Consider the following 15,452-nt stretch of genomic DNA (forward strand, 5'->3'; position numbering starts at 1 on the left):
TGGTCCTAGTTCCAGCCCTTCGGGACTTGGAGGTGAAGTCAAGAACATGTTTGTGCCTACATTCTTTCTGAGGGCTTATAACCCCCACAGCCAAGGAACTGGGAAAAAAATCCAGGTGAACCATACTGCCATGCTCTGGCCTTTAGTTTGGGGGCAGGGTGTAGAAACACACTATCATCTTTTTGTTCTGTGGGCAGTCAGTCACAGGGCAGACATACTGTTGGCTTTGGCCAGGAACATGTGTATCATCAACTCTTTATAATAATTGCTTAGCAGCTTGTGTGTGTAAGTGGCTGAACAGCAAACACAACGTCTCCCCATAGCAGAGCCTGTAGAGGTATGCATTTTTCTAAGGGTTGGGGTAAAGTTAATGTGCTTATGTTGTAGGAGCAGGGCCTGCCAATTGTGCAGGAAGATTAGGTTGGCTCTATTCATCAGGAAATGAATAATGAGATGTGTGGGCCATTTAGAAAGAGACAGGACCAGTGGGCGGGCACAAGGGCCAGTTTAGCTCCTGCTGAGTGTTTGTGCTTTGGGAAGAGTGCACATTATAACGCATTGAAAATGCCAAGACCAAGCCTAGAACACGGAAAAAGAGTGTTCGAGGGGGGAAAGTTCAGCAGAGAAATAGCAGAGGGTGCAGGCTCAGGAAAGCAGGAGGGAAGTGAGTGGTAAACACTGTCAGGAACCTGGAGAAGGTCAGCTCAGTCTACTGGAAGGTTCTCTGGTTATGGCATTGTTAATGGATTCCTCTAGCATAAGTTACTACTTATAAGGTATGGGTGGGGGACTCTGGACACTTGGAGGGTGGGAAGCATGGTGAGAAACCCTTGATAATTCACTATTATCGTTCTTTCTGAATTTGAGGTTTGACCACAGCTAGACTGATGCTGAAGTGTCTCAAAATGACAGAGAATGACTTTATCATCTGGTCACGATTAGGCTGTCAGTTTTATTAGCTTGACAGCAAAAATGTGATCTTCTTGAGCTCTGGTTTTGTCAGCTGTAGAATGGACATACTAATTTTACTATGAAGAGTTGTTGGTAGAATAAAAATTTGGCTGGTAATTGTTCTTTAAAGTAAGCTTTAATAAACAGCATTGGGGGTCTGGTGATGCTATGATTAAGAAGATGACGATGGTGATGGTGACTAGGTTATAAGAGCTTCATTTTTTTTTTTTTTTTGGATACAATATCGTGGTCAGGGGAGGAATCATTCTCTATATTCTAGTCTGTACTTAGAAGGATTGACACCATAGCTCCCTAACATGTAGGAGGCTCTGGCTCAGTCTCCAGTTACACACAGGCACACACAGATTCCACTTCTGTACTTCTAAGGATGCATAGACTGGTACACATCATGGCCACCTTCTGCTCACAGCTTTATTTAGGAAATTACCCAAGATGCAGCTCAGTGATTGAAGTGTGCGTCAGGTATTTCCTTTGTGAAACAAAGACAAACAAGAGGCGAAGAGTCTTTAAAGGTAAAGATAAAGTGTTTTTTTAATGCCCTTAAGTATCAAAACAAGGAAATGGTTGGCCATACACAGACTTCCTGAATGCCCAAATCATTTGTTCATGTTCAAAGGGATATTTAAAGGACACAGAACACAATCCATTTGGTTGGAGTGAAGATATTGCATATTGATCAGCTCTGGTTATCTTCCCCATTTACTTAGGCCACCCCTTGTAGTGACAGCCACATCAGGTGCACAGCCTTGCATCAGATGTTCAGAGCACACACAGTGTGGAACCCTCACTTACCCCTTCCCCCAGGGCATCATCCCGTCCACACCACACACCTGAGTATGAGTATTGTTGCTTCCTGGTTAGTAGCTTTGAGACTTGTATAACTTCTTAAGCCTAGTTTCTGCATGGTGATAATGACAAAAACAACAATGATATTTTTGTGTTTATTTCCTACTGTTGCTGTCACAAATTATCAAAGCTTACCGACCTTGGGGCATCACAAATTATCTTAGTTTTGGTCAGAAGTCCCAAACTGAATCTTGCCAGGCAAAGCTCAAGATATTAGAAAATATTAGATATTAAGGATATTAGAAGGGCTTGTGCTCTTCCCTGATGGGACAAGCCCACCCCACCCCCAACCCCGCTTCTCTAACTGCTAGGTAAGGGCTGAATGTTTCTCTTGGCTAGTGTCTCTTCCAGCATGGATGTCATCTGCCCTCTTTGTCACTTCATCCAAGAAGTTGCCCTCTTGTGTCCTCCTCTTAGAGGACCTTTGTGACTATTGAAAATCCAGGGCACCTACCATAGTACGACAGACAACTTAGTCACAACTGCAAAGTCTCACTGGCTGTGTCTGCTGGCATAGCTACAAACTAGAACCTGGGTATCTTTGGCAGATCGTGATTCTGTCTGTCATAAGATTATACAGAGCTGTGACTCCCGATGACATGGGATGCACAGGCACACACAGGGTGTGCTGAGCACTGTGCATTTCACTGCAAGCCACAACTCCCTGCTGATGTTCCTGCCATCCCTTGCATGTCTGGCAGCTGCCCTCACCCCTAGCCTTGGGACACAGCCTCGGCCTGACTTTCTTGTCTTCCTTCCCTCTTCCTGGTGTTGTTCCTTCCTGTTTATATACATTAAAACATATTCATCCTTCAAGCCTCATTCCAAATTTCTCTTTCTCCGTGAACAAGTTCCCCAGTGTCACCTTATTTAAAAGTAATCTCTGTGAAGACAAGTATTTGCCCCCAAAGCTACTGAATTTCTGTGTCAGTGAAGATATGTGGTCAGTCTCTGAACCAGGATTGAATAACCAGTTTATAGGAGTCCTGTCGACAGGTTGTCTGTACAGCACAAAGGATAAATTGGGCTGTGGAGCAGGATTGTCATTGTGATATAGCTTTAATTAGCTAGTCCTGTACAAGGCTTTAATTAGCTAGTCATTTTGTATAGATTATTATTGATTTTTCTCTCTCCCTTCCCAAACATTTCTCCATTTCATTAACTTTTAATAGAGGAAGTATGGGTACATAATAAAAATGAATCAAAGTGAGTCTCCCAGTGAGCTTCTCTTGCACAACACTCCCCAGAGGAGGTAAAATCTCTCTGCTTCTTGTCCATCCTTCCCAAGACTCTGTGTGTGTGTGTGTGTGTGTGTGTGTATGTATATGTGTATGTTTATGTGAGTATATATGCATGTGTCTGTATATATGTGTGTATGTTTATGTGTATATGTGTGTGTACATGTGTAAGTTTATGTACGTGTTTGTGTGTATATATGTGTATATGTGTGTATGTGTGTGTGTATGTGTTTGTATTTGTATGTATGTGTGTGTGCATGATATAAATGTGAATATTCTTTAACTTATATCTTTGGGATAATTAAATTGTATAAATCTACTTAGTTATTTTAAATAGATATGTAGCATGCTATTCTATATATGTGTATTTTTGCTTGTTTGTTTTGGAGACAGTTTTGTTATGTAGCTCAGACTGACCCGGAACTCACTTTGTAGCCAGGTTGACTTGGAACTGGCTGTGTAGCCCACCGATTCACAGTCCTGCTCCTGCCTCAGCTTCCTGAGCTCTGAGGTTATATGTGTGTGTCATCGTGCCGTCTCCATTATATTTTTCAGATTGCTCAAGATCCTCCTAATTCTTTGCTATTTCTAATTTTTTTTAAAAAAGCAGAATATTGGACCTATTTTCTTTGGATAGGTGTAGTCCATTAACCATCACTGACTTACGGGCTCTGGTTTATAGGGAACACAGAGAATAAAGAGAACACTGGTGTTTGCTTATCATAAGGAAGCCTGGAACTTTTCTTTGAGCTCTTGCTCATGCATTGATTTAAGCAGCAATGAAAGTCAGCCTTACAGGAATGCTGCAATAAGAAGGTCCTACCAGGCCCTGGGGATGCAGGCTATAATCCTAGCTGCTATGAAGGCTGAGTAGGGACGACCACAAGTTCAAGGGCTGGCTTGGCTACGGAGGGAGTTCAAGGCTAGGCTGGACAACTTAATGAGATCCTACCTCAAAAATTAAAAATAAAACTAAGGCTCTGCGTGGCTTAGCTCATTGGTACAGTGTTCCCCTAGCACGTGTAAGCCTTGGACTCAATTCCTAGTACTGTTTAAAAAAGAAGTCCTGTGATGGCCACAGGAAGGACCAAGCTGCTCAGGCTTCCAATGAATATCTTGTCCCATCCATCCCAGCCTTAAGCTCACAAGTGATGCCCATTGGTTCTTCTAAAGGAACTGCCCTCTATTACTGAGACAACATTGGATCTTTGCAGTAGTATTCATCAAGTCTGTGTCCTCCTCATATCTGAGGAAGAAGTGAAGGCACTTTGAATAGGCACCTCTGCAGAAAGTTGTCCTCAAACGACATCAGCACGAATGGCCATGAGCAGTCCCATCCAAGATAACGCAGAAAGGCGCAAATATTCCAAGAGTCTCTTCTTCATCCAACCCATCCCTCCAGCACCCATTACCAGAGACTCCCATACAGCAAGTAGCCCATCCAGATACTTTACGGGTCTATAAATAGCACTCGCCTTTTATACTGTGGCCTTGGGGGACTTCCTGGTCCCAGCAGAGCCAAACCATTTTAGACTTCCCAGAATCCTCAGTGGTGGTGAGATAAGAAATAGAAACTTGCCAACTCTGTTTGGGTCCCTGTCACCCTTTGACAAGTGACATAGGGACCACAGAGTTAAGGTGTGAGAGCCTGTGAGAGAATCCAGGAGGAAAAGTTGTGTCGTTAAATGAAGCGTGTTCTGAGGATGGCAGGCAGCATGCATTCGCTTGGAATTTATTTGTCTGCTCTCTGTTTGGATCAGTGACTCTATTAACAGTAAAGATTTACTGCCACAGAAAAGCCTTTAGAAACCAAAGATGTCAAAGTCAATGAGGGTGCCAGCCATGTGATGCTTTCCCTAGTCTCAAGGTTTGTCACAATTGAGACCTGCTTCAGTGGCTCAAGACACAGAAATGTACTGAGTAAGAATGGATAAGGACAACAATCAGGCTAATCGGGCCAGCATCTAAGAATACCTCTTCATGGTTCTTGAAGGTGTCATGGAAATTTTCCTCTCCTTGTGGAATCTACCAGTTACAGAGGAAGATGAGATTGGGCTTGCCCCCCACCCCCAGGTAAAGAGAATGAGAGGCTTGGCTCAGTTGGTAAAGTCCTTTCTGTTCAAGCGTGAGGAGTTGAGTTTGGATCTCTAGCCGTCCTGTAGAAAGCGAGACTCAACGGTACACGTCCATAGTCCTACCATCATGGAAGAGGAAGGCAGGCAGGCTCTGACTGAAGCCTTGCTGGGCAGCAGTTCTAGCAAAACTGGTGAGACTCAGGTTCAGTGGGAAAGCTTGTCTTAAAAAGTAAGCAGTAACATGACATGAGGGAGACACTTGAGCTTGACCTTTGACCTCTGGCCTCTGCACACATACATACACATGTAAGTATACCCACCTGCCCATGTGTCTCTCTATGCACATAATTCTCTCTCTCTCTCTCTCTCTCTCTCTCTCTCTTTCCTCCCTCCCTCCCTCCCTCCCTCCCTCCCTCCCTCCCTCCCTCCCTCCCTCCTTCCCTCCCTCTCCCCCTCTCCCCCCTATTTTAGTTAGGAGCTTCCTGATTTCGAAGGATCTCCACTGAAGCTAAGGATTTGTCTCTATTTTGAAATGGTTGTTAAGACCCTGACTCCAGTTAATAGGAATGGGCATTGCAGATTGTTTTTTAGGGAAAAGAATTTTAATTATTTTAGCTTCATTCATATATATTGACTTATAGCCTACCATGTAATTGCCATGTAAGTGGCAGGTTTTGTAAGATACACCTCAGTGAATACAAACTTTATCTAAATTGTATACCAGTCTTTAGACAGCAATTGTTCTGGGAGGACAGGAAGCAGAGACTGTTCTGATGTGCTCACGTGGCAGAATTTGATTTTTACACTGGGCATGTTTGGGGTCTTTTGGTTCAATGTACTAAGTCAGATATACAATGGCACGCATGGCACATGACAGTGTGGGCTGCAGAAAGAGTGAGCATTTCTCAGATTGCTTGGTTTCTGCCAGGGGAGTGAAGGAGACACGGAGACCATCTTAGTCCAGCTGGTGTTACGATCGATCCATTTCCTCTCACCATTAATATGGTAATATGGGTTAATATGCAGAGGGCTTTTTTCCCCCCATTTTAAGAATTAACTCTGTTCTGAAACAGTAGCTCTAAATGGTTCCTGTCTAGTTCCTAGACTGCTTCAAGCCAAATATCACCAACTCTTTATTCTTTTCCTACATTTTAAAAATACATATTCTCCTGGCCCTCCACCAGGGACAACAGTATGTTTGGTGGAAAAAAAGTGTTTTGATTGATGGTGAGAAGCCTGGGGTGATGCTGGGAAGCCCAGTTGCAGGGTGTGATGACGGTAGCTGGAAGAGATGCTGTTAATGAAGTTAATAACACAATCAATCTGATTCATATGTAGAACAACTTAAAAGCAGGAAAAGCCAATGAGCCAATAATAGCTGACTCTCAGCTAATAGGGCCAACCATTCCTGCATCTGATTATTTCTTGGTCTAATTTGGGATGGATATAATTTTACCAAATGGTTGGTTTAGCGTACTATCATGACTCAAAAAGATAGCTCCTGATCCTTTCTGAAAGTCATTCCATTCACTACCCCACCACCACTGTGTATGTGTGTGTGTGTGTGTATATATATGTATGCATACATGTGTGTATAGATGCAAGTAAAGGCCAGATGTCAACTTCTGGTGTCATCTCTTCGAAGTTATGTGCCTTGTGTTTTTATTAAATAGTCTCTCAGTAGCCTGGAGCTTATCAAGTAGAACAGATGGTCTGGCCAGTGAGCTCCAGGGATCCACCTCTCCCTCTACCTTCTCAGTGCTGGGATTGCAGGTGCAAACACTGCACTGGGCAGTTAAGTGGGTGCTGGAATCTAAACCTAGGTCTTATGATTGTGCAGCAAGCACATTACTAACCACTTTGCTCAGCTCCGAAAGATGGTGCGCTTACCAGTTCAGTTTGACTGACATCACAGAGCACCCAAATGCTGAAAGCTACAGCAGATTAGAGGCTGAGGTCTTGTCTATTTTGTGATTAAATTGTTATTATTTAAGAAAAGACTTTGTGTTTAAGTGATGTATATTCTGGAGCAGCCAGCTCTGTGCACTGTTCTTTTAGAGACCATTTGATATTTTTCTTAATTTCAGGTTAAAGATCGTTAGCAAACAAGAAGGCAGAAGCCAGAAGCTCTAAGGTTCTAGTTTCTGATCCTATTTTTTGTTTACTTTTCTTTTTAAAGTTACATGTTTGTGTCTGTGTATGTTTGTGTGTGTGTGCATGTGTGTATGTGTGCACATGGGTGTTTATGTCTGTGTATGTTTGTGTGTGTTCACACGCGTGTTTGTATGTGCTTGTCTGTTTGTGTGTGTATGTGACTGTGTGTGTGACACATATGTGAAGGTTAGAGAGAGGAGAAACTGAGGTAATTGATTCTTTCCTTCTACCATCTGAGTCCCAGGGATTGACCTCTGTCTGTCTGTCTGTCTTGGTGATAAGTACCCTAAGAGGAATCATCTTGCTGACTCCTCCCACTTTCTCCTTAAGAAACAGTCTTGTTTTGTTCCCTAGGCTGTCCTCAAAGCTCTTAGGTTCAAGCTGTCCTCTTGCCTCCATTTCCTGAAGAGCTGGAACTACGAGCGTTCACTACCATGCCTGCCTTCTGATCCAGTGGTAATGAGGAGGTGGTTTAGGAAGTGCCCAGGATTTACTTGCCTCAGCTTTGAATTCTGGTCTCAATAGAAGACATGGATCTGGATTACGATGCTCTGTGCCTTTTCACATCTGGGGTAGTACACGGGGTCAAACATGGTTCCCAAACCTTTAGTGCAGGTAGTAGCCTAGGTGTCCTCAGGGTGTATGGTTTATTCTGAGGGGTGCCAAAAGATGAGGCATTTCCTAGAGCCCAGGCCACTTGCCCTCCCATTATCACCTGGATGTTGGGTCATTTCACTCTACATGGCCTGGGTGTGTATCTTCAGTAGACTGGGAACAGCCATCTGTAACCAGGGTTTCATTCTTGAGCCTTATTAAAGCAAAACAAGAGGGCTTGGTTTAGAGCCATCATTTATGAAGTTAAAAGCTTAAGCAATTGTTTAAAATTTTTTGGTCTCATGACATTTGCCTCGAGTCTTGAATTTCTTGTTCTCCAAAAATGGTACCGGACTCAGAATCCGAGCAGGCTGTCTCCAGGTGATGAGTTGATTTTCTTTGGAAGAACAGCAAGGGTGGAGGGGTCAGCTTCTGCAGTTTGTACAGCTTCTCTCCAGTGGAGACGACCCTTGGCATCTCAAGAATGACTTGCCTGACCTTTCTGGTAACTTGCCATAGACGTTCAGTTTCATTAAGGACTTGGGTTTGTTTTTTGTTTTTTGTTTGTTTTTGAGTAATGACTTTCTTTATAATTCAAATAAATATTTTTGTTTGTTTTCTTTTTGTTTTGTATTTTTTATTTTTGTCACAGCTTGGAAACATGTAACTTTTCAGAACACTGGAATTTCCCATTTTCCTACAGTTGTATATTTCTGACTCACTTATGTCTATATAATCACCCACTTTTTCCTGTTAGTTTTTACTTATGTCACCCTGATGGGGCACTCGCCATAAACTCATGTCTAATACTTTCACCTGTCATGCTAACTTTCTTGGGCAGATGTGGACAGATGTGTCCATCCCAGGGTCCCTTGAGTGGAGGTGAAGGAAGCAGTCAGGTTGTAGGGGAGGAGGGCCTGTCTTGAAAGTGGCCGAATGGTTCATTCACAAGTTTTGTTTTTGATGTTTTTAATTAGCTTCCTTGAATGTGTGTGTGTGTGTGTGTGTGTGTGTGTGTGTGTGTGTGTGTGTGTATGTGTGTGTGAACAATAACAACTTAGGCTAACTTCAGTCTCGATGTATGGAAAGCATCCCTTTGGGAAGCTGGAGAAAGGTAGATTTATACACGTTGTTGGGGTAAGTGAGGGAAAGTGTGGTTTTGGGTGCTGGGGCTTAGGAGTGAGGGCAGTTCGCCTAGGAACACTGTTCCTTCTGCACTGTCAGCTTCAGTGACAAAGGGGGCGCCCTAGCAGTAAGCAGCACCCCTGTAGTGTACTGAAGAAGACCTCAGAGCCAGAGGAGATGGCTTGGTTAGCAAAGTGCTTAGGGATCTGAGCACATGTGAAAAAAAATAGGTGTGGTGGCATACACCTGTATTCCCAGTGCTAGGAGGCAGAGATAAGTGGTCCTTTGGGCTCACTGGCCAACCAGGCTAATGAAAAGACCCTGTCTTTAAACACCAGGTAGATGGCACCTGAGAAATAGTAATGGAAGCTGTCCTTTGACCTGCATACACAGGAGTGTGTGCCCACAGGCTCATGGACACTTGCACAGAGAAACACACACACACACACACACACACACACACAGATAAAAGTAAAAGCTCAGAGGATTGAGGAGCACGCTTGGTCTTCCATTCTAACCTGTCTCTGTGCTGTGCTTAGCACTTGATGTCCTAGGTTCTTAAAGATGTTGACGGTAACTTCTTGTGTATCTTGGTAACTTCTTGTGTACCGTATCTTCAGAGTTGCCCAAGGACTAGATGCAGTCCACACCATCTGGTACCCTGCAGTTTTCCTATAATCCCTCTCTTCTTTTGGAAGGTAATGAGTGAAAGGTTTATCACATTTCCCCATGGTCTATATGTGAAGCTATGCTATTGAGTAGACTGCAGGCATTCTCTTGTAATTTTTTTTATTGTGCTAAAATAGGCATACCATAAACCTTATCGTTTTAACCACTTTGGGCGTGGGTTCTATGGCCCTAACTATTATACATTGTTGTGTAACCACCACCACCTGCTTCTGGGGCCTTTTCCTTTTCCACACTCTGTCCCAATTAAAGTCACTTCCTGTTGTCCCTTCCTCTCCCTAGTGTTACCTTTCTGTGACTGGCACATCTTCAAGGTTTATCTGTACTGGATCATGTGGCAGAGTCTCTGAGGGGATGACTGATGCTCCATATTCATGGGATACATGGTTCTGTATTCATCCATCACTTGATTTCTTTTGTAAATCTTGTGGCTGTTATATGAAGTGCTGCTAGGATTATGGCAAATCTCTCTCTCTACTTATTGTATGTGTGGGCATATATAGTGTATATGTCTACATGTGCATGTGTGGGTGTGTGCACTTGCCTGTGGAGTCTTGAGGTTGATGTCAGGAGTCCTCTTGGTCTGCTCTCTGTCTTATGGAGACGGGGTCTCTCTCATCTTTAAGACAAGCTAGCCTACCCGGCCAGCAGCTCCAGGAATCCATCCACTTGTCTTCCTGCTCTATGTCAGCCCCTCATGAGGTCTCAGCTCACACTTTAATTACATCCTTACTTATCTGCAAGAATTAGCTCATTGTTTGTGAGGCACTCTGGAAAACTCTTTGAGTGAGAGGGTCTATAGGAAATTGGGGAATTTTAGTGACTGTAACTTTCTGGGCTGCATGGACATGCTTGTGAATACCATTTTTGTCTCTGTTGAGTAACCTCTTTAGGGAAGGTTTTTGTTGAATACCAAGAGACCCTAACCTGACTATGTTGTATAGCAGCGTGACAAGAGACACTTCAAAGTGGCCCACCCATGGCAGTTTCCATTGTCTCTATGAACCTGTGTTGACATCCGCCATCTCGTTGCACTGGAGCACACTTGTCCATATGCTTTCCTCTTCTAAGAACAATTGGGAAGTAGCCTTGCTGGACACAAAGTGACATGGTCACTGCAGTCATGCTCCTTGTTAACTGTGCTGGGATCAGAGGGGACCTTTGTGCAATCAGAACCTCTCACACTAACCCTTCTTTTTCTCCCTCTCTGTCCACAGTGGGGCCTTTTCTGAAGTTGTTTTAGCTGAGGAGAAAGCTACTGGGAAGCTCTTCGCAGTGAAGTGCATCCCGAAGAAGGCGCTGAAGGGCAAGGAGAGCAGCATCGAGAACGAGATTGCCGTGCTTAGAAAGTAAGTGCCAGAATGAAAGCTCTCCTCCCCATCTTCCCTGGGCATCCTCTGGAAGAAGGATAAGGTCTGTCCCAAGGCTACCTTTCCAGGGGTCATAAAAGCTGCTGGCTACCAGTGTGCAGAACAGGATGAACCCTGCAGATGACAGCTGCTATTCATGTGGCACTTGGAAAGTGTTCTCCTCTAGCTCTGGTGTCTTAGAACATCGAGCAGTCATTGGAGGGAGTCTCTTCTAAAGAGCACAATTGCAAGCTGAGTTGATTTCAAACTGAGACTCCATCATTCACCAGAGCTGAGTAATGCTGGCTGGTTCCTGAGCCCCCAGTCTCTCATATGAAGTAGAGCTCAGGCTATTTTATAGTATAGTGTGCAGAAAATTAGTGAGATGTTTTCAGTTTTTTGAGTGTGTGTGAAATGCTTACTGTGGACCAATTTATGGTAGTTCCTGCTATAAATGCTAGAGTATTATTATTGCCAGTGCTATTGCCTTATTTTTTATAAGGTCCCAAATGGAAACCCCTGTATGTATACTTCGTGTGTGCTGGAGCTTGGAATCTCAACTCCTCCAGTGCTGTTTCTACACTTTGTGACCCCACCCCCTTTTTCTGCCACCCACATGGCACTGGGAACCCAGGAGTTTCCAAAAAACTTCACTTCTTCATTGGTTTTCCTTTTTCTATGTGTAATAGACTGAATCAAAATATTCTCTTTCAGTATAGTGCCACACACAGTCATTCTGCTGTGACCTTGGCCCTCCCCCACAACCCAACACACACAGATGTTCCTCTAAGATTGGTCCTGACCATGCTCCCCTAGTGTTAGGATTAAACTTTTGCACCCTTTCTCAGGAAATTTGAGAGAACAAACCTTATATGGCACCTGTTTTTGTATGTTTGGCACCCATTTGGAAAAATTTTGAGTTGCTATTAATAAAAGATGTTCAAAATGTCCTTGAAATTTTTGGGGTTTGGAATCAGGACATAGCAAGAAACCCAGTAACAGATAAACAAAATGGAATGGGAACAAACCTTTTAGGGGTCAGAAAGAAACCACCACCTAGCATACATCTTTCCTGCACAATCTTTCACTCCATTTCTTGTAGGACCTTTAGTGACACAGAACAATGCTTTGCCATCAGCCATCTGACCTAGCACCACTGAGGTGGTCAGGACAGTATGTCCTGTTCTGGCCTTGGGCAATTCAGAGAAAAACAGAGCCTTAGTGTTGGTTTTCTAGAACAAATGAGCTTCCATGGGTCTTTAGGGTGAGGATTTATTTTTACCCCTTTGTTGAGTTGGTTTCCATGTTCTCTGGGGTGTCTGCTGGAATCCACAGAGTTTTAGGCTGTCCTGAGGAGGATTGCAGGAAATGGTTCTCTGGAAGAGAGCCTGGGAAGACAAATTAAGAGTATCTGTGTCAGGCAGAAAAGCACTCTGCTGACGAAACATTTATTGAAATGGCCTTTTTTTCCCCCCAATACAAAATCAATGTTTGAGGAAGAGTGATACGAAGTTGTAGATGTGTTACAAACAGCCTTCATTTTAGGTAGAACTTTCCTTCTAAAGATTTCACTTTGGCCCCAGAGGTTGTGTGGGCTTAGAAATAAAAGAGTCCAGGATGTCCAGATGTAGGGTTGGAGGTATTTTCCACATGGGCTGTGAGCACAGGCAGAGATTTTATAAGCTTGTTCTAGTTTATGCCACGAATAAAGGCATAAATTCTTGTGTAATCAGTATCTCCACCCAGTGCCTCACTAATAATTACCCAGACAGGGTATTTAAAACCAGGGAGGACTATGGATTTGGAGTAACTATCAGTTGTTGGAATACCTGGAGCGTGGATTCTTCTCTAGAGAGTAAAGAACAAAGACATGATTTCTCAGGAGATAAGAGGTGGTTTATCTCCTATGCTAGCTTAGTTCGTAAATCTTTTGCAAATGATTTACAAGTAGGTTAAGACGCACTTCACATCATAAACAGCAGAAAGAGAAACATTTGGGCTCTAAAGAGAATAGTTTGGAACCATGTCTAGAAGGCTGCCATGGTGATGCTCATACATTGAAGAGGTATTTATCAAGTTCTCAGCATTCGCCATATCTTAGTGTTCCTATTACTATGATGAGACACCAGGACCAAAAACAGGTTGAGGAGGGAAAAGTTTATTTGGCTTACATGTCTACATTGTAGTCCATCACTGAAGGAAGCCAGGGTAGAAACTCAAACAGAACAAGAACCTGGAGGCAGGAGCTGATGCAGAAGCCATGGAGGAGTGCTGCTAACAGGCTTGTTCTTCATGGCTTGCTCCTCAAGACCACTTTCTTATAAAACCCAGGACCACTGGTCCAGGGAAGATACCACCCATAATGGTTTGGGGTCAGCTCCATCAATCACTAGTTAAGAAAATGCCCTACAGCCATATCTTATAGAATTATTTTCTCAGTTGAAGTTCCCTCTCTTCAGAGAACTCTAGCCTGTGTCAAGTTGACATAATACTAGCCAGCACACACCAGGAAGCATCACTACTAGACATAGAGTAGCTTTTGACATTGGAGATTTGCTATTAATCAACATGGTAAAGATGATTTGATGACAGTATGTCCAGGAGACCAGGGATGGTATTGAGGACAGCTAACATTGAGGAGGGGCAGCCACATAAGTATATACTTTACAGGACAGAAAGGTAGATGGGCATTTCAACCAGTAGTAGTAACACAAGCTAGGAGACAAGGGCTGGATATGTAGTCCAGTAGTAGATTGTTCCACAAGGTCCTGGGCTTGATTCCCAGCATTATTTAAAAGGAGGAAAAAGAGATGAGAGATGAGGGAGAAGGAAAGGTGTAGGAAGAGGTTAGGAGACACCAGGCTGTTATTCTGGGGAGTTGGCTTCTTTGATGGGACTTTAAGGAGAGGCAAGGCGGGACTTAAGTTTGAAGAAAGATGGAGCCTATTCTAAACTTTGCTCTGGACCTTGGGCTCCATGGAATAGATATAAGAAGTGATAAAGGTTATCAAGAAAGAGGCAATATGGTGAGGATTTATCATGACCTGTGCTGAGGCAGAGCTGATTGGAGAGGCAGGAACATGGAGTGAGAACGCGTAAGATGATATGAGGTATGTCATATGGATAAATGAAGAAGGAATGTGTTAAAACAGGGGCTGTTGCTTGAGAGGAAGAGATGACTATGAGAACATCAATATAGAACTGACTCTAAGAGGTCAAGATTTGAAAGCGGCAGAGAGCCATTGAGGAACAGATAGGAAGTGATGCTAATAGTGATGCGATAGTTTCTGATGGGATAGCTGGGTGACTAAACATCTCTTTAACTGAGATGATAATCCATAGGCAGAAAGGCATGGGTTCTGACTTGGGTATGTTGGATTTGGAGGTCTTGGGATTGTTCAAATAGAGATGACAGATTGACTTTCCAGGGCTGGACCTGACCATGATCTAGGCTTTGGTAGGTAGTAAACATTTCTGCGACACATACTAAAGTAAGTCTTGGGGAGGGTCATGGAGAGGTGGCTCAGTGGTTAGAGTACTAGCTGCTCTGTTTTTAGAGGACTTGCACGATTCCCAGCACTCACGTGGTGGCTCACAACCTTCTATAACTCCAGTTCTGGGGGAATTCAATTCCCTCTTCTGGTGTCCACAGGTGCTAGGCAGGCAAGTGGTGCACATATGTGCCAACAGGTGAAACACCTACATGTGTAAAGTAAAACAACACTAAATATTGGCTAATCAATTACTATGCTCTTTCCTGGGGAAGACTGTCCCCTACTCTCAGCATCCTTAAGTATCCAGTAGTTCCTTGTGTAAGACTGAACTTCCTAGTCTTTCCCCTGTCCTCATCAGCAGGGCTATAGTTGTTGTCCTTGTCCAGCTCCTCTTACTGCCTGCGATTATGTTGGTGAGACTTTATGGTGTAGCTTCTGATGTTTCTAGGAAACACACTCTTCCAGCCAACTCCCTGTTCCTGTGGTTCTCACAGCCGTTCCAACCCCTCTCTGCAGTGGTGCCTGAACTTTGGGTAGCAGAGTTGTAGCGTGGATGTACTCATCAGGACTAGCAGAGTTGTAGCGTGGATGCACTCATCAGGACTAGCAGAGTTGTAGCGTGGATGCACTCATCAGGACTAGCAGAGTTGTAGCGTGGATGCACTCATCAGGACTAGCAGAGTTGTAGCGTGGATGCACTCATCAGGACTAGCAGAGTTGTAGCGTGGATGCACTCATCAGGACTGGGCTCCACAGTTGTAGCGTGGATGCACTCATCAGGACTAGCAGAGTTGTAGCGTGGATGCACTCATCAGGACTAGCAGAGTTGTAGCGTGGATGCACTCATCAGGACTGGGCTCCACAGTTGTAGCGTGGATGCACTCATCAGGACTAGCAGAGTTGTAGCGTGGATGCACT

The 15,452-nt window shown here is 43.8% G+C and overlaps 1 protein-coding gene across 3 annotated transcripts in view; it reads left to right on the plus strand.

The window, feature by feature from the left end:
• The window catches only part of Camk1d (calcium/calmodulin dependent protein kinase ID), a 401,559-nt gene that overhangs the window by 133,229 nt on the left and 252,878 nt on the right, over positions 1 to 15,452 (plus strand). For all 3 annotated transcript variants that reach the window (XM_021150928.2, XM_021150944.3, XM_029473783.2), the window contains exon 2: positions 10,909 to 11,040. In XM_021150928.2, coding sequence (XP_021006587.1) covers positions 10,909 to 11,040 — 132 coding nt within the window. The remainder of the gene's footprint in view (positions 1 to 10,908; positions 11,041 to 15,452) is intronic.

The sequence above is a fragment of the Mus caroli genome, unplaced genomic scaffold (genome assembly GCF_978045245.1).
Source record: "Mus caroli unplaced genomic scaffold, Mus_caroli_1 scaffold_2, whole genome shotgun sequence".
Classification (NCBI taxonomy): domain Eukaryota; kingdom Metazoa; phylum Chordata; class Mammalia; order Rodentia; family Muridae; genus Mus; species Mus caroli.